At 51.9% G+C, this 17,451-nt stretch overlaps 1 protein-coding gene across 2 annotated transcripts in view; it reads left to right on the forward strand.

Annotated features, from left to right (window-relative positions):
* Positions 1-14,369, forward strand: part of ZFAND3 (zinc finger AN1-type containing 3) — a 323,660-nt gene extending 309,291 nt beyond the window's left edge. For both annotated transcript variants that reach the window (XM_087858209.1, XM_045786319.2), the window contains exon 6: positions 11,989-14,369. In XM_087858209.1, the coding sequence (XP_087714335.1) occupies positions 11,989-12,143 (155 nt within the window). In that variant the 3' untranslated portion in view covers positions 12,144-14,369. The remainder of the gene's footprint in view (positions 1-11,988) is intronic.
* The last annotated feature ends 3,082 nt before the right edge of the window (positions 14,370-17,451 follow it).

The raw sequence follows: 17,451 nt of genomic DNA on the forward strand, positions 1-17,451 counted from the left end.
ATGGAGTATATCCAAAGCCAGACAATAATAGTTTTCCGATTGTGCTCACTGTGCTCCTGTTCACCCGGATAATTGGAGGTAGTAGCCTGTGATGGTGTTTCTCTCCAGGAGTGGTGGGAGGGGCAGAGTTACCAGCATTGAACATTGTTTTATTGCTGGAAGTAATTTTCTATTTTTCATGAGTCATATGTTGACTCAAATTATTTATTTATTCAGTCTACTTACTTGAGTTCCAGAGGAAAAGCAGGAAATAAAACTGACAAAGTCCCTGACCTCATGGTGCTTTTATTCTTTGGGGCAGGGATGCAGTAAAGAAGGGAACAGATAAGCAAGATACTTCCTGATGGGAGTAAGAGCTCTGGTGTACTGGGATGACAGAGAAAGAGAACGGCAATGGGAGGAGGGCGCTGCAAGGAGCGGGGGAGGCTAGCATCTGGAGGAGGTGAAAGCTGAGCTGAGACAGGAAAGCTGGGAGAACTCAGAGAACTAGGGGAAAAGTGTCCCAGATCAAGAGAATAACAGTGAAATGGCCTGAGGCAGGAACAGCCTGGCAGATCGGCCCAGAAAGGTGCCCTGTGTGGTTGGGCACAGTGCATGAGGAGAAAAGCAGGCGGGACTAGAAGGGGGGTAGTAGGCCTTTGTAAAGAGTTAGAATTTTACTCTAAAAGTAGTGGGAAGTCATTGAAGGGTTTTAAGCAAAGGAATGGTGTGATCTGATTTACATTTTATATTACATTTCTGTCCCTCGGGGAGATAAACATAATGCTTGTGCATAGACTGTCAGGAATACATAAGACTGGTGGTAGTGGTTGCCTTGCCTCTGGGGAGGGTAACTGAGAGAATGGGATGGGAGACTGACTTTTTGCCGAATATTATTTCATGCAAATTGAATTTCTGTTATATTCATGTATTACCTATTCAAACAGGAATTAATTAACAAATATTTAAAAAGTACATCTCAAGTCAATTACCAGAAAGAAAAGAAAAGAAAAGAAATCCCTTTAACCGCTGAGAGAGGTGGCTTGGAGGGCAGCAAAGGAAGAAGAGGGTGACTCGTTGTGGGCTCTTGATAGCCATGGTGGAGGCTTGGCCTCACTTCATCCCAGCCCTGCTGGCCTTTTTTCTGTTCCATCAGCATACTGTACTCCTTCCTGCCACAGGACCTTTCCCATGAGATGATGGAGAGAAGCAGGACAGATTCAGAACATCATTTAGAGATAAATCCAACGAGACTACTAATAAAGTTGGTGTGAGGATTAAGGGAATGAGGAATGGAGAGGGAGTCCTGGGTTTGGCTTGAGCAGCTGTGGATATGGAATCATTCACAGAGGCAGGGCAGGTTAGGAGACCAGCTAGTACAGGAGTCAAGAGGATTAACCTCTCTGTCATTCATTTAGTTGAAATATTCTGAGGGAACCACCCACTGCTCTAGGCATTAAATTACAGAAGCATGGTCCTTTCATGAAATCTAGACAGGAAAATAAGTTAAATGAAAAACTTACACACAAATGATGCCTACAATTGTAATTATGACCAGTGCTTCAAGGAAAGTCCAGGGTGCCATGAAAAGCATATAATGGGGCCCTTGACTAGTTTGAAAGTCTGGGATGGTCTTCCTGAGGAAAACCCATTGAAGCTGAAGAAGACAGAATTTGGTTAGATCAGTGTGTCGAGAACATAGAGTACAGGGAACAGGGCTGAATGGCATGAGGGTGAGCTAAGGTGGTGCAATTGACTTTCATTCTTGGGAAACCATTAAAGGGTTTAAGTAAGAGTGTGATTGATTATCAGAGATGGGTGTGTGAACTCACTGTGGCTGCTGTGAGCAGGGTGGATTTGAGGTTGCCAGTCACCCAGAGAAGGCTGTTGTAGTAGCCTTGGCAAGAGATACTGGTGGCTTTGGGTGGTGGCAGTAGAGATGGAAGGAAGAGAAGGAATTTGATTTTTGGAAATAGGATCCACAGGACTTGGTAGTTGAATATGAAGAATGAGGAAGATGCCAGTGATGACCTAGGTTTCTGTCATGAGCCACTGGCAGCAGGGCGAGCCTGTTCTTTCAGAGTGGGGGACACTGAAGGAGAAGGAGGTTTGTGAAGAAGTAGCAGGTGTTCCATTTTGGACACCTTAAGTCTAAAACATCCAAGATACCCAGTAGGTAGTTGGATCCAGAGGCATAGAGCTCCCAAAGAGAGAGGTCTGGGGCAGAGAGAGAAATTTCAAAGTTGTTGGCACGTATGGTTAGGGTTTTAAACCTTGGGGCAAGTGTGGGGTGAGACAAAAAGACAGTCCAGCACTGAGTAATTCAAACCCTTAAAGGACAGTAGATGAGGAGCTACCAGTGCAGGAGAATAAAAACAAGGAAAGCAGCCTGTGCCCATGGGAGTAGTCACAGCCCGTGGGGGTAGTCAGCCGTTCCAGATGCTATCGAGGAGAGCTGAAAAGGGCCCATTGGATTTAGCCATGAGCAGGCTCCATTCATGGCGCTTGTTACATAGCTGGACTGTAACCGTATCTGAGCCCCCTCTCCACCTACGCTCCAAGTGAGAGGGAATTGGGCTGTGAGGTCAGCTCTTCCCACCCAGCCAGATAAGTCTCTAGAATCTTGGGGTGGGTTGTCCATTCAGTGGGGGTTTTAACTGTCTATAGTCTGTAGTCTGTTTTCAGATCTGAACTCCTGTCTACAGCTTAAAACATTCTATTGCCGCCAAGCCTCTTGCCCTCCAGGGGAGGGTGTGTTTAACTGCCTTTAAAAATGGAGACTCAAGAAGCCACACTTAGAACAGTGGACAGCAGATGTCTGTTGTGGGACTTATGACTTTAAGGCTTAAATTTTGTGAAAATAGAGAAGAGCATGCTTATACTGCCGTGGTCCTCAGAATGACCTTTTTGAGTTAATGTGGTGAAAACAGGCATGTAGAGAGACTTTTCATTCTTAAAAGAAGCACAAAACAAGCGCACGTGACACTGGCCCAGTTTGGATAAAAGCGTAATTGTTTTCCGAGTGTCTAGAGCCCGTTCCTTTCTCTCGTTCCTCCTTTCACTGCAGCCCGGCAGTCTCAGGGGGACAGACACGGGCTCTGCAGCGCACACTCACTACGTGACCAAACTGGGAAACACGCATGCTCTGCCTCTGCTTGTGAGAGAGGCTTGCAGAATTCGCAGCCGTACCTGTGGAGAAGCCCCCACAGGAGCAGAGGAGCTGCTCTCCACTGTCCTTGAAAAGTTTCCAGGTCCCTTTCATGGTGTCCCTAACCAGTGAGTGCTTTCTAGACTGCCCTGTGTAGTCTTCATATATTTAAATCAAGTTTCTCTAAAATTTGCATATCTTCAACAGAAATCTTTACTGAGCTTGTCACTTACTGTGCATTTATAGTCTGTAACAAAGAGGTTTGTGGAGAGGGGGAGAGGAAACTGCGTTACATGTCCAGAGGAAGATTTCACATTCGTTCTCCTTTGTCAGTAGCAGTTTCACTTAGGAGAAGGAAATCAGGGAGTAGAGGGAGAGGTGAAAGGGAGGCGGAGGAAGGAGCAGGGGAAGGGGGCTCCCAGCCTCGAAGTCCATTGTGTTAGCTGTATCGTGTAAGGAGAGGGGGTGACAAAAGCCAGAAGAGCCATGCCAGCAGCAACCAGCCTGCCTTGTGCTGGGGGCTTCACGTGCACTGGCTGCTTTCATGTCTGTAACCCCATTTTATAAGAGGCACAACTGAGGCTCTCAAAGATTAAATGACACAACTGTCAGAGCAGTGCAGCTGGAACTTGAGTCCGGTACTTTGGCTCCAACGCACAAGCTTCTCACTGGGTTATCCAGAAAGAGACCTTGAGGTTACCCTGTGTATGGGACTTGCCGTAGCAGCAAGGGTGGGACTCAGCTGTAGATCTCTCCCAGCTCCCATCTGTCATCTTTGTACTCTCCCGTGACCTCACCATTTGAATTGGAAGGCCAACAGAGAAAAATGGGGGAAGTATTCCTTTCTTTTCCAAGTGTTACTCCGGAGAGAGACACATGGCATTTACAGTCCAAGGACCCCTGATATTCCGTGACTTGCCAGTGTGGACTTCAGGGATGGCTGAACAGGCCACCATTCTCTGGCAGGCCTGGTAGTTGAGTTGCTCCTGTGCGCCCAGATTCTGCCCTCGGTGGCTCTTGGGTAGGATGGCTGGGGCCCTTATTCTTGCCTCCACTGCGGCTTTGGGGCTAGTTTTCTAGGAGAGTGCTCTATTTGAGAAGGTAATCTTTTAAAGACAAGGTAATGCTGAAAGAGAAAGCCAAACAAATCTCGAGTCCGCTGAGAGGAGGATAAGGTCACCCAAGAAATAGAAGTTTCCTGCCAGTACCTTACTATTCTCCTGAGACCCTGAGAGGCTGGAGGTGTGGGGGGAGGGGATGGAGAAGAGGCCAGGAGTACTGGTACCTCCTAGGGTTTTCCGGACCTTTAAAACTGCCTGAGGTACCAAGAGGCTAATACTGCCTGCTCTCAGCTACTGAAATGAAATGATGTTTGAAAGAGCAAGTCATTATTCCTGTGGCAAAAACCGCCTGGAGCCGTTTTCTCTTAGTTTTTAAATATATGTTCATCTGTAGGTAAAACCGCCTAGCAGAGCGTGAGCCTGCAGCCGCCCCCCTTCTCCTTGTGCGCTGAGGTGTTACAGGGCTTGCTTGGAGGGGGGTTCTCACAAGTCAGAGTCGATGGCACAGTGTCCTTCGTGGTGCAGGTGCCCTGGCCCACCTCCCACCCCCAGTGACAAAAGTAGGGCTAGGTTTTTCCTGGGGGGAGGCAAGAACCAAGGGGGGTAGGACTTGTTTTCTGAAGGTCAGGCAAAGGGAGGCTGAGTTGGATGACAGGAGACATTACTGGGACAGGGCACACATTCCCCCCAGAGGAGAGGAGAGAGGTCATTCGAGTTTTTTTTCAAGAGTGGAGCCGTCTAGAGAGCAACAAAGGGTACCAAGAGTGGTGAATTTTTTATACTTCTGAACGACGTGTGTGCAAACCGTGTCGGGAACTTCATCACGCTGGACCACGCCGCTGTTTCCTCTCCCCTGCTGAGTGTGCACAGCCGCCCGAGGAGCTCCTCGCACGGGGGCCCCAGATCGTTGCTTTCTGTCACACTGCCTCTTGTTCCAGCATTTAGCTTGTGTCTGATTGGTCTTTTAATGATTTGGGGGAAAACAGATGATTGCTTCTGTTTTAGAATCGTCTTGGTATGTTTTAGTGGTTTTATCAGATGGATGAGTAGAATAGGCTTTTCCAAATTGCAAGCTCTCCTTCCCTCTGAGGAGCAGACAGACCGATGCCCGTCCCCCATTGTCTCCCCCAGCCGGCTAAGCACTGTGTCTGCCAGCTCAGTGAGCCAGGATATCCCGTTCTGTCTCCTGGAGTGCGAGGCTTTTCCATCCACCGCGCAGAGCCAGAGGTGGAGGAGAGCGTAAAGCAGACACATTCCATTCGTGAAGCACCTGCAGCTGTTTGCCCGAACCGTGGGTCTGATGAAATAAAATGCATTAAGATCCTTTCATACGTTTCTGTGCTACAAATTCTGCCTTGGGCATTGGGTCAGTGGGTGTGGTGTACTCCGGGATTGCTGCTGGCGGGAGTGTAAATGGCTAATGCTTTCCAACAAGCTTTCCTGTAGCCACCTGCCGTTCCCAGCATGTACTTACAAATGAGCTATGAGGTCAGTTGGCTGTCCTGAGCTTTAAGAAACTTTTACCTTGCTGGGAAAAAATGTGATTCTTTTTCCTAACGAGCTTGCGTGGTCATTTCAGACACATGGGTCAGGCATATTTGTCATTTGTTCTTTAAATAGGCGCATAGATCACAAGTGGTGCCTATTGATGAATTGGGATTTGGAGTGTCCGCTACCTAGGTTTCTCAGGAAGCTTTGGGTGGTCTCGGGTAGGTTCTGTTTGCTGGAGCCCATTCTCATGCGTAGGAGCAGTCTCTGATTTTCCTCCTAACTGGACGCGCCTGCCCAGGCCCCAGCACCACGCCGCAGCCAGCACAGGCACGGGGGCTGGCGGGCAGGCGCACCGGGACAGCCGTGTCTGCACAGGCAGCGTGCACGCGGCTGCCGCCACCTCTGGCTGCACACCGCTGGGTCATGTTACAGAGCCTCGGTCCCCAGGGCTTGTCTCTATTTTTAGTTTCTTCTCGAACCTTTGGCAATTTGAAATTCAAATGAGCAAGAAAGTGTAACATACTTCTTATAAGTGAGGTAAAAAACGCCCAAAACAGCTGGAGCTGAGGCCTGCCCTGGTCTGTGGCTTTATTAAAACTGCCACTGTGAGTGAGCCTTCAAGGTGGGGGGTGACGGGTGGGGGGGGAGGGTGGAATCTGCAAGAAAACAAATGTTTAAAGTCCGAAAGTATCCAGGGCTGCCCAGCTTTACCAACTTTAAATAGTGTTTTTTAGGGGCATCTGGGTGGCTCAGTTGGTTAAGCGCCGCCTTCAGCTCAGGTCATGATCCCGGAGTCCTGGGATTGAGCCTGTGTCAGGCTCCCTGCTCAGCAAGGAGTGTGTTTCTCCCTCTCCCTCTGCCCCTCCCCATCGCTTGTTCTCTCTCTCTCATAAATACATAAACAAAATCTTTTTTAAAAAATAGTGCTTTTTGGGGCGCCCGGGTGGCTCAGTCGTTAAGCATCTGCCTTCGGCTCAGGGCGTGATCCCGGAGTTCTGGGATCGAGCCCTACATTAGGCTCTTCCACTGGGAGCCTGCTTCTTCCTCTCCCACTCCCCCTGCATGTATTCCCTCACTCACTGGCTGTCTCTCTCTCTCTGTCAAATAAATAAAATCTTAAAAAAAAAAAATAGTGCTTTTTACTCCAAGATAAAGCTGATGAGCAGCATTTCTGTCTGAGAGATCGAATAAAAATGTCAAGGACTCAGACTTTGTGGATTTTGACATTGCTTTCTTTATCTCCCTTAGGAAATTCCACGAAAAAAGTTCTAACTCCTGCTTAATTTTTAGAGTTTGGAGGGAAGTGCTGGGGCCGGGGGGTGTTGGCGATACAGGGCCTCGGCAAAGGGTGGGCACTGCTTGCAGAATATAAGGTTGCCTCCCTCCCTCTGTCCCCAGCTCCTCCACCCTCCTTCCCCGTCCCCCAGCACATGAGCCATTTCCCCAGGCTTGTGGGTGGGGAGAAGTGGAGGGGCTAAGCTGGCAAGTTCAGCTGCCCTCAGAGCCCTGGCTGCCAGCACTGCTGAGAGGTAAAGGACCTAGGGTCTTGGGTGAGCCTTCTTCCCATTGTTCATCTAGGGCCCTGATTGTTGTGGATTTTTGTAAACAAGTGAGTGAAACAGGAAACAGTGTTGCAACTTTCATAGCACTTAGCAAAGTGTTGGGTGTCATCTTTGATGATGACATTTGTGCAGATTGTTCTCAGTCCTGTGTGTTTAGTCTCAAAATACTCAAACCCTTCCCTGTGTAAGCAGATGTGAGGTTTTGAGTGTGGATGAAGGCACCAGGATGAACAGTAGGACTTCCAGATGTTACTTTTAAAAGGCGAAGGGTCGGGTTGGAAGTTTGGTTCCCACCAAATGAGCATTTTTAGGAACCTGCACTTCAGAGCTTTGTGAGTCTTAGAGAAATGAGCCTCAGTTCTGTTTTGTGCTGAGAATGTGGTTTTCACGGCCGTCGGGTGTTGGGTGTCTTCAGGTTGATGTGGCATATGGCTCATGGCCGCCACAGGCCGTCGTCAGGAGGGCCAAGTCAAGAGGAGTGGTTTCCATTAAAATGCCTCTCCTCCCACAAGATTCTCCCAGGCTTCTCTGTGTAGGGCAAGTGACCTGAATGCTGACTTCTATTTCTCATGGCACGTGAGGGAGAAACCCTTTCTGGACAGAGGGTTAGATAAGTCCCTAAATTATGTTTTTCTTGCCTTATGCCATAATCCTGTGTCTCTAATAGTGACGGAGTTAGGGAAGCTTCTGGTATTCCCCCCCATCTCTCGCTGTCCACAGCCACAGGCCTGAGCAGCCTGGGATGAGGCCGGGGGAGGTCAGCCGCTGTGCCCATCTGGGCAGGCATCTCTCTTCTCTCCTGATGCTGCCTGCTTAGTTGAAGAAGGTTTTTTCAGACTGAGGGCATAGCTGGTGGAGACGTTCCAGCTCAGCTTGCAGGGAGGGGGCTGACTGGTATCACCTGCTGTGGTTGGTTGGCCTCCTGTCCCTCTTTCTACATGCAGGATGGCCTGTCAGAAGCCAGGGAGTGGCCGGCAGGGAGGGACGTGCATGGAAGGAGGGTAGACCATGGAACAGAGTGCTCATAGAGCCTTCTTCACCCTCCTTTTTTAATCAAGGGCTCATCCCAAATTGCTCTTCAGTGCCAGCAAACAAAGAAACGCCCACACAGGTTCTTGAGTGTTTTGTGCAGATTTCTTGAAAACAACTCTGGCTGCCTTGTAGGAGCTCTGCAGCTGCCTCCCAGGCCAGGAGGTCATGGAAAACCACTAACCCAGGGCTCTAAGGAGCAGGGCGGCCTGTCATGTAACATGGCAAGGAAAGGGCTGAGGTTAAACCGCATTTAGCAGGCAGATCATATTTTCAAAAACTTTTACTTTGGGTGTTTTCCTTCTCTTTTGGGGATCAGTGTTCTTTTAATCATATTCTCTACCCCCGATCCCTCCTCATCCCTCTCAAGTACTTTGTGGTATGTAGCTGTTGTAGGCAAAAGTATATTGAAATTATTTTTCAAACTACATGATGCTGAACTATGGGGCTATAAGGAGAGTGTAGGTATGTATTGTATGTATGCAAATAAATGAGTGAGTGAATTCAGTTTTGTTATATAACTTTTTTAAATCAGTGAAAAAAGAATTGCACGGTATCCCGGGTGATGATACCAAACCCATATTGCAGCTCAGCTGATCATTTCATTGTCCTCTGTGTTTTCGTCCCTTCGGTCACTGCCTTGGTTGACCCTCTGGACTGGCACTAGTTGGTTTCTAATGAATGGTGTGCAGGATCTTCTGGTCCAGACAGAGGCTGTAAATCCCCTTATGCTTTAAAATGGTGTTTATCACTGAAATTAAGAAAATCATCTTCCCCAGCAGCCTGAACTCATTTCTCCATATCCAGCTTGGTCTAAAGAATCCAATCAGAGAGTAATTGAAAGTTCATGACACTTAGAGTGGTTTCTGGAAACAGATCTGTGGGTACCAAGAAAAGAGGACAGAGATTCGTCCCACACCGGTCATTCCCGCCCTCCCCTGTACCCAGAGCAGCCCACTCCCCACCACTGACACCGAAATGCATTTAGCCGATTGGCTGCTGTCAGTGGATAATGCCTGCTCAGCATTTGGGACAAGTTCCAGCATGTAACTTCCTTTTGGTGAGTGACCCTGACAGGAGAGGGGATTGAGCTTAATTTATGCCATCTAATAACCTCAGTGCAGCAACTTGGACAGCTAGCCTTCCAGAATTTCCCCAGACTTTTCCCTAGTGAGCGACAGTGCCATATATTCTAATTGTTACCTGTGTCGCTCCCAAGTGTAGCTGCTGCGTAGTGGTTTTCGCCTTTCGGAAATCAAAGCCACATGTCAAGTTGTGTCTAACAGAGGTACACAGAACTCGGATGGAGAAATGAGGTGTTACTGGCTGGCTGGAGAATCCTCGGGCGGGGGGAGAGAGTATCAGGAAGCTGCTGTTGTTGTCACGGCCTGTTCCCTTATCCAGACGGAGCCTGGGGTTCTCAGATCCCCCAAGGCAGCAGCTCTCTAGCCGGCGGAAGGCAAGGTAAGCAAAGTTGCGGGGGTGTGTAGTGAGGACAAGACTAGAGCCTTCCCCCTTCCATCGCAGTCTGCCTTTGACTAATGAGGTGTTAGGCTGAGCCAGAGCCGAGTTAATTTCAGAGGTAATCCGTTTCCTGCTACTTGGATTCAGCCAGCACCATTCATCAGAAGCAGAGAAGAGCGCCTGGGACCTTCTTCTGCATCATCCTAGTATCTTGAAAAAAAGGGAAGGGGCAACAGGAGTTCTCCCACCCCTTATTGTAGGTGCTGAGGTTATAGAGTGAGTCTGGACTTGGTGACAGAAATGTCTACATACACGTCATGCCACCATTCTGTGGTGCCCTGCCCCGGGCCCCGAACTGGCAGCAGGTTCTCCCCCACCAGGTAGGCTTTGCTCCCAAAAGACAATTGTGCTGGTTAGATGGGGGTGCATATTGAGGCCATCCACACGTATGCTGGGAAGTCCTTTAGGACAAAGACAGCTGCTATCCAATATCTTCCAGTAATGAACTTATCAGTAAATATAACACATGAGCTCATTAATCTTAACTTTGCTTTCGTACCAAGTGGGGCCTCGGCTTCTCGGGAGACAAAAATTTCATCTCTATTCTTTTCCTTAAACCCAGTCCCAATTTAGAGTCAGACATATTGCCCTGCTCTCCCTGGGAAGCAGTTAATGTGTTTTTTCTCACAGCGGATGGTCCAGGCTCAGCCTGGTCACTCAGGCCCCAGGCCGTGTGCTCACGCTCTGTACACAGCATGAGCTCAAGGCATCTGAGCAGGGCTGTGAGAGTCAGCTGAGGAATGTTCTCTAGATGAAGTGACTCTTAGAAGATCAGCTGTTGAAACTGTTGCCTGTTCTGGCCACGCCGTCTTTGCTTCAACTACTGCTCTTCTTCTAAAATCACTGCCTCCACCGTTCAGTTCTGAAAAGAAAAGAAACTGAGGCTGTAGAGATGGACGCATCACCCTTTACAAGGGGCGGCTGCCCGTTCACTCTGGGCAGTGGGGTCTGGGTGTAAAAGAAGTCTCGAAAAAAAAGTCTCTGGGAAGAGAGATTAATGTGAGGAGAGCATTGGCCAGGAAGGGCTGCTATGGGCTGCCTGCCCATGTGCACAGGGAGAGGAGGTTTGGGAGAGGTTCGCCTGCAGGTCGGTCCTGTGGGCCTGGTGTAGGCCTGTGGGGCCTGGAAGTGTGGCCACATAGGACTGACGGGGTGAGTGGGGGCAAGGGGCCAGCCAGCCAGCACTGGCAGGTGTCTTCCCAGCCTTGATCTCCCCTTTCCATTCCCTGAGAGAGGTGGCCAGACATCAGGTGTCCCCCTCCTACACACACATCCACACACCCATCAGCAGTTCTAGAAATTGAGCAGAATTCGGAGGGATGGGGCCACATCCTTGGAGCTCTGTGTTGCCTTTGTCCTCTGAGCCTCCTGCTGACTTCCTGAAGGCCTCCTCTTGCTGTTTCCTCCCAGAGAGACTTCACCTATACCATTTCCTTGCTCTGGGGGCCTCTCCTCGGTCCTTTGTTCTGCCAGCCCCATCAGTGTCTCCCTTGACTTCTCTGCTCCAGAAAGAGAGGAGCAGCCCTACAGCTTCCTGACCTACCAGGTGGAGTTAGCATCAGGCTCCTTTGAGATGGCTGGCGATTAGAGCCCAACGTGTCTGATCTGTCCCCTATTTATATGTAATACCTTTTCCAGCAATTGAAATAATCCCTTTTCCTTTGAGAGTCTCCACTCACTTGGGCTGTGGTTTGATCACACTCACATCCCCCTAAGCCCTCACTGTACAGGAGGTAGAATGTAATTTAAGCCAGCATCATTTCTGCTCCCTCCCTGCCTCCTACAAGTGGTGGGTGTCCTGTGGTGGATATTACAGTTTGCCCGAGCTGGGAAAGTGCTGAGCTGGCAGCTCTCTGCTCTCCCGCCTGTTTGGTGGGGCGGGAGGGGGCTCAGAACCCACGCATCTCCTAGGGAAGGGGCGTGTCTCCCTGCAGCAGCCATCTTTGGGCAGGAGCCGCGTTGAGTGCAGAGTCAGCCTCTGAGCAGCCACCCTTGGACAGCCCTTGGGCTGACTCGAGGAGGAGCCGGGAGACTGGAAGGTGCGGCCCCCTTCGTTGCTGGTGCAGGCTGTGGTGAACTCTCTTTCCCAGCGGGAGCGCCCGCCCGCCCATCCTCCAGGCCAGGAGAGGCTGGGCTTTGGGCGTTTGGAGGCCACCCTAACAGTGTGTCTTCTCTGCTTCTCCCACTGTTGCAGGTTATGTGTTCTGTATGTTACATCGCCTCCCCGAGCAGCATGACTGTACGTTTGACCACATGGGCCGCGGCCGAGAGGAAGCCATCATGAAAATGGTGAAACTGGACCGGAAAGTGGGGCGCTCCTGCCAGCGCATCGGGGAGGGGTGCTCCTGAAGGCCAGGCACGGCCGCCACATGACGCTGTTCTTAGTTCACTAATGTTAGCCTTATTTAGGACAAAGTCAGCCGGACACCTTGTACTGGGCACGCGTCAGACTACAGCCGGCCCGTCCCCTTTCTTTAGCCAGCCATCCTGGTACTGTAGTTTAGGGGTTCATGGTGGTTGAAATTGATTTCTGGCTGGTTACTAAGGTGCCTGCTAGCCATTGTATAAAATTAAAACATGAAGAATATTTTTTTTTGAGCATGGCTAGTGGATTTAAAACAACACATACCTGTCACTGCTGGAGTCAAACTTAAAAAAGCCTTAAGCGGAAAGTGTTCCAGATGGAGACTCTGAGTTAATAGAGGAGTAGAAGCTGGTGTTAAAGTTCCCATGACGCACATGGCTTTGCCGGAAACTCTGGTTAATGTTCGGCCTTTCACCTCTTCACTTATCCTTAGTCCCAGTAGCCAGGATACCTGATGGCCACGCGTGCCTTGGCCACAGGAGGCTGTTGAGATTGGCCACGTGGCTGGGCTGGGTGGTGGCTTCGCTCTCCCACAGAGCTGGAAATGGGGGTGGGGGGGGGCAGGTTCTTAGGAAAATTTTTTACCTGACTTGCTATGAAAAAACTGTCTCATCACACGAGAAGAGAAACAATAACCTCACTTTGAAAATTAGCTCCACTCGAGACTAGTCCATGTACGAGACCCATCTTTTCTACACAGGACCCACGGTCATGAGAAGCAACCAGAGGCGCACCCTGACCCCCCACTGGCTCTGGTTTGCCATTTGCCAAGTGCAGGGATCTGGCAATTGATCAAATAAGGCTAATGACAGCACAGCAGCTGCGGCTGGGATCTACAGACTGGCCTCTGCAGCTAGATTTCTATATTGGGAGTTTTTAAAAAGACATTTCATAGCCAACGGGAATCAGTAGAAGGGCTGGGGAGCGCGTGGGAAGCTGCTGCCTGCAGCCTCTGCCCCCTCCAGCGTTCGCCTGCCCGGCCCTCTCTTCGCCAAGAGGACGATGCCGTGGCCCAGCGCCTTGTGTCTGCGCAGCTCCGTAGTCCAGGGGACGACCTCTACCACATAGCGAGTTTAGGAAGGGGAGGCAGCCTACGTCACAGGGGCAGCGGGGTGATCTGTCTAGAACAGTGGTTCGTGGCCGTGGCCCAGCTCTGAGAGAGACATTTGCTCTGGCAGTGGCGGTGGGAGGGCATATTTCTCAGCCTGTGCCTCTTCCTGCGGGCGGAGAGGAGTCTGTAGCATGGTAGCTCAGGCCAGGTGGGGAGGGTGGCTCTGGGCCTGTTTGCCCGAGTTAGGGAATCATCACCGATCAGGTGGGGGCGGGGCGGGTAGACGGGATCAGGATTTCCTGGGAAGCCTGAGCAGGGTTGAGTGGGCCGGAGACCCTGTCCGGTCCAGGCTCGCGAGAGTTGGAGGCTCCTGCACAGGCGGTTTGGATGTGCCCACACACAGGCTGCTGGAATAGTTTAACCCGGCAAACTTGCCCTTTTATACCACGACCAACACTTCGACTCCGTCTGCAGTTCACAGCCAAACACCTGCAACTACAAATGTTTTTGATTCGGAATACTGAAATAGGAAATCATGCTCTTCCCAACCTCTTCCTCCCATCCCACCCCCACCAGAGTGGAATCCGCTGCAAAATCTCCAGCCTTATTCTTGCTTCAGGACCCAGACCGGTGTCTCGCTCTAGGGCAGCCCAGGGCAGAGGGGCCAGGTCTGCCCGCGTTTACCACTGTTGTCAAGCCACGGCCCTCCGGCCAGTACATGGCCATCCTCAGTGAGGCGGCCCGCCTAGGCCCCCCGCCAAGCTCTGATCCCTAAGAGGCCCCCATGCGCCCTTCCGGCCCTCCTCAGGCCCCACCGCTGCTGCTTCGAGGCAGGGATGGGAAGCAGGCTCTCTGGGGAGCCCAGTGGCACACAGGGCTCGCGGCCCATGTTCACTTCCTGATGGTAGAGCTGGGGGTGGGGGGAGGGCTTGTTCCCCTGCAGTATCTGTTCTGTGAAGTTTGTTAAATGTAAGGAAAGCTTAAATTCTTGTATCTTTAAAAGAGAAGATCTTATTTAACCCTTTTGTGTTTTAGATTTACTTACACACATAGCCTAGAGCTCAGTTTTAGTTTTAACATTGTGAAAATATTAAAAGAATCTTGTAACTTTATTCTTTTTTCTCCTGCTGAAAAAAAAAATTAAACCAATCGTATGAAAGTTTGGAGTTCTCTGTTTTGCGAGCTCTTCTAAGTGCTACCTGTATAAACAGAAAAATGGTGAAATGTCTCCCTGGCCAAAGCTTGGATGAGGTGGGGGAGCAGATGGCTCTTGTGTGCAGAAGCGCCTCTCCGTTTCTGGGCTCACGTTCCAGGCTCCCCTCGTTTCTGTGGGTGGTCATGCCGTGGGAGGCCACAGCGCCTGGCCCTGGGTGAAGGTGTGTCTGCTGGGCCAGGCCTTTGCTGGCGGCAAGGAGGTTACCCAGGTGGGGGGGATGGGAAGAAATGGGCACCGGCCCTCCGTGTGTGGCTTGGGCGTGCCTGGGTCCTGGGGTCTGGGAGGGGCAGCAGCTGGAGACCCAGACCCCTCCCAGGGGCCAACGGCATGATGCGTGTGTCTGCCGTGTGACCCGTGCTGGTACTTCATAGGTCCTGCGGTGTTTAAAAACATGGGGGGTGGCAAGGGGGCAGGAGCCACCCTCCTCACCCCTTTCCGGCGGAGTGTGGACCACACGGTCGTCACTGAAGATGAGGGAAAATCCTCGAGGAGATCAGAAGTGCGCGGTGGAGGCAAACGGACAGGTGAGGGGAGAGCACAGGAGTCTGGTGGCTCGGAACACGCCGTGCCTGGCCGCGCACCCCGGGTCCCTCCTGCTGAGCTGCGAGGCTGTACTTCGTGTAGCCAGCAGGCGCCTGTGGCAGGAAGACGCCGCCACGGGGACAGGAAGCCCGCCGGGGTGGGGGTGGGGGTGGGGGTGGGAGGGGCCCGTAGCGGCAAACCGGGAGCCCGCTTGCTCCAAAGGGGCACCCCAGCCGGCGCCAGAGCAATGGGAACACCCAGGAAGAGTCTGCAGCGGCCTCAAAGACGACCTTTGCAGGCATTCTCAGAGCCGCCCGAGGGAGGGCTCCAGGAAAAGGGGAATAAGCGACTCGCGGAGGCCTGGAGACGCAGGCGAGCGCCGGGAAGGGACCGCAGCGGGCAGCCGGTGTGAGGCCAGCGGGCAGCCGGTGTGAGGCCTGCGCGCCGTCTGACGGCGCTGACGGGCTCCACGCCGGATCCCCGCCTCTGCCCCAGGGTTTGGGCAGGAGTCTGACACACAAAATTCAGCAAGTGAAAATAACCGTTTATGAATGGCACACAAAAAAATACTGAGGAAGAGGAATCATGGACCTTACACGACTCAGCTATTTACATACAAACATGGTGCGTGTTCCTCTGGCAAAAACCGATGACGGACCTCGAAGGGGACGGGAAGTGTGTGCGGAGTATGACGGGGCTAAGTTCTCATCGTCCAAGTCAGCAGATGATGCACAAAACCGAAATTCCAGAGCACAGCAGAAGCATGTTACCTAGAAATGCGGAGGTAAATGCAGAGGAAAAAGCCAAGAGTTCAGTGGTTTGGGGGTCGGGACGGGAAAGCGGGGAGACTTACATTTACTACAACGACTATACACGTGTCACAGTCTTTCCTAAAGTTTAAAAACTGACAGACGGGACCAGCTCTCCCAGGTTGTCAGGACTTCAGGAAGCTCAGGGCCCTGGTGATGCGGAGCAGAACGGTGTTCCCAGCCACAGACGTTCTGGAAGATGCAGGTGGCTGGTGCATCGCAACGCACGACGCGGGACTTCTTTCTTCCACGGGGCTTTTTCATAATCAGCACAACCTGGGGCAAGCCACCCCACTTCACTGAGCGCCTCCTGTGTGCCAGGCACTTGAGGAAGAATCTAGCCGGGCCAGCCGGGAGCTTCCGAAGTGGAGCCCTCTCGTGTGCCGTCCCGTGACCCAGAACCCAAAGCACCCGGCAGGTGCACTTCCCTTGACCTACGTCCTGTCCCCAGGTTTACATATAAAGGGGTTTCTGATCAATGACTGGATAGCAAGCCAGGAGCAAGGGGGTGGGGACACGGGTGGGCTGCCATCTCAGGGTGTGCGCGAGGGCCAGGCTTGCGCTCACATGCGGCCACTGGGCCTTGGGGGCTGGTCTTATGGGTTTGAGCAATGAAGCTTTTGGCAATGAGAGGCTCCCAGACTGGGGACTCAAGTTTCACGCATATGGGTAATGGGTTCATGTGTGACACCTTGGGTCCACAGACTTGGGAGGCCGGGCTGGGCCAGTGGTTCCTCGAGCTCCACTCCCATCCCACCTTCGTCCGGCAGCCCTGTCGGGTTCTCCTCCAAGGCTGGGAACAGCCTGAGCTGTTGGGGGGAGGAATGTGGATCTGATCGGGGGCCCGGGCTGTGGAAGGCTTTGGGAGCAGGGAGGCCACGGGGTCAGATGTGTGAATCAGCTGACTTCCAGGGCAGGGGTCCACAGGCTCAGGCCCACTGGACGGCAGGAGGAGGTTGGGGGCAGAGGGTCCCAGACTAGGGGGGGAGGGATCTACTCTCTGTGACACAATGCCCAAGAGGAAAGGGGAAGTCACCAGGACACAGGTCCCAAAGGCAGAAGCTCCTGGCGCACACCGTGTTTTGTCAGGGGCCCTTCCAACCCAGAGTCCTGTCTATGGGGCCCTCATTCAACACCTGGAACGTGCTTGGCACTGGGGATACAGTGGTGACCAAAAATATTGTCTACCAATGGGGGGGGGGGACAAAGGGGAATAAATGTGTGATATAAAATGGGGGGCTGGTTAAGAAGTGCAGGACCTGGAGGCTCTTCTCTGAGATGGGGACCATCCAGGGTTGGAGCTGTGGGTGTTAAAGGAGAACGGCCTGCAAGGGAGGCGGCCAGGGAGGCTACTTGATAATCCAGGTGGTTGGTGGTGGTGGCATGGAGCTCGGGGAAAGCCGGGCAGGGGCCGAGAGATCAGAGTCTAGGCTCAGGCTAAAGGTAGTGACAGCAGGAGTTGCCAACAGATGGTTGCTGACAGGTGGGTGAGCGGGAGGAGCTGTAGGTGACTTCATAGCTTTGGCCTGACAGGATGGAGGTGCCGTCCATGAAGACTCGGGTGGGAACACGCGAGGGAGTCCAGATGGAGGAAAGGAGGTGGACTGGGCCATGCCGGGGACACCCCAGTCTTGCGAGGTCTGGGGAGACGAGAAGCTGCTGCCAGCAGGAGGAGGAGACCAAGGGAGCGTGCA

The sequence above is a fragment of the Ursus americanus genome, chromosome 32 (assembly GCF_024610735.1).
Source record: "Ursus americanus isolate L20-20 chromosome 32, mUrsAme1.1.p, whole genome shotgun sequence".
NCBI classification, from domain to species: Eukaryota; Metazoa; Chordata; class Mammalia; order Carnivora; family Ursidae; genus Ursus; species Ursus americanus.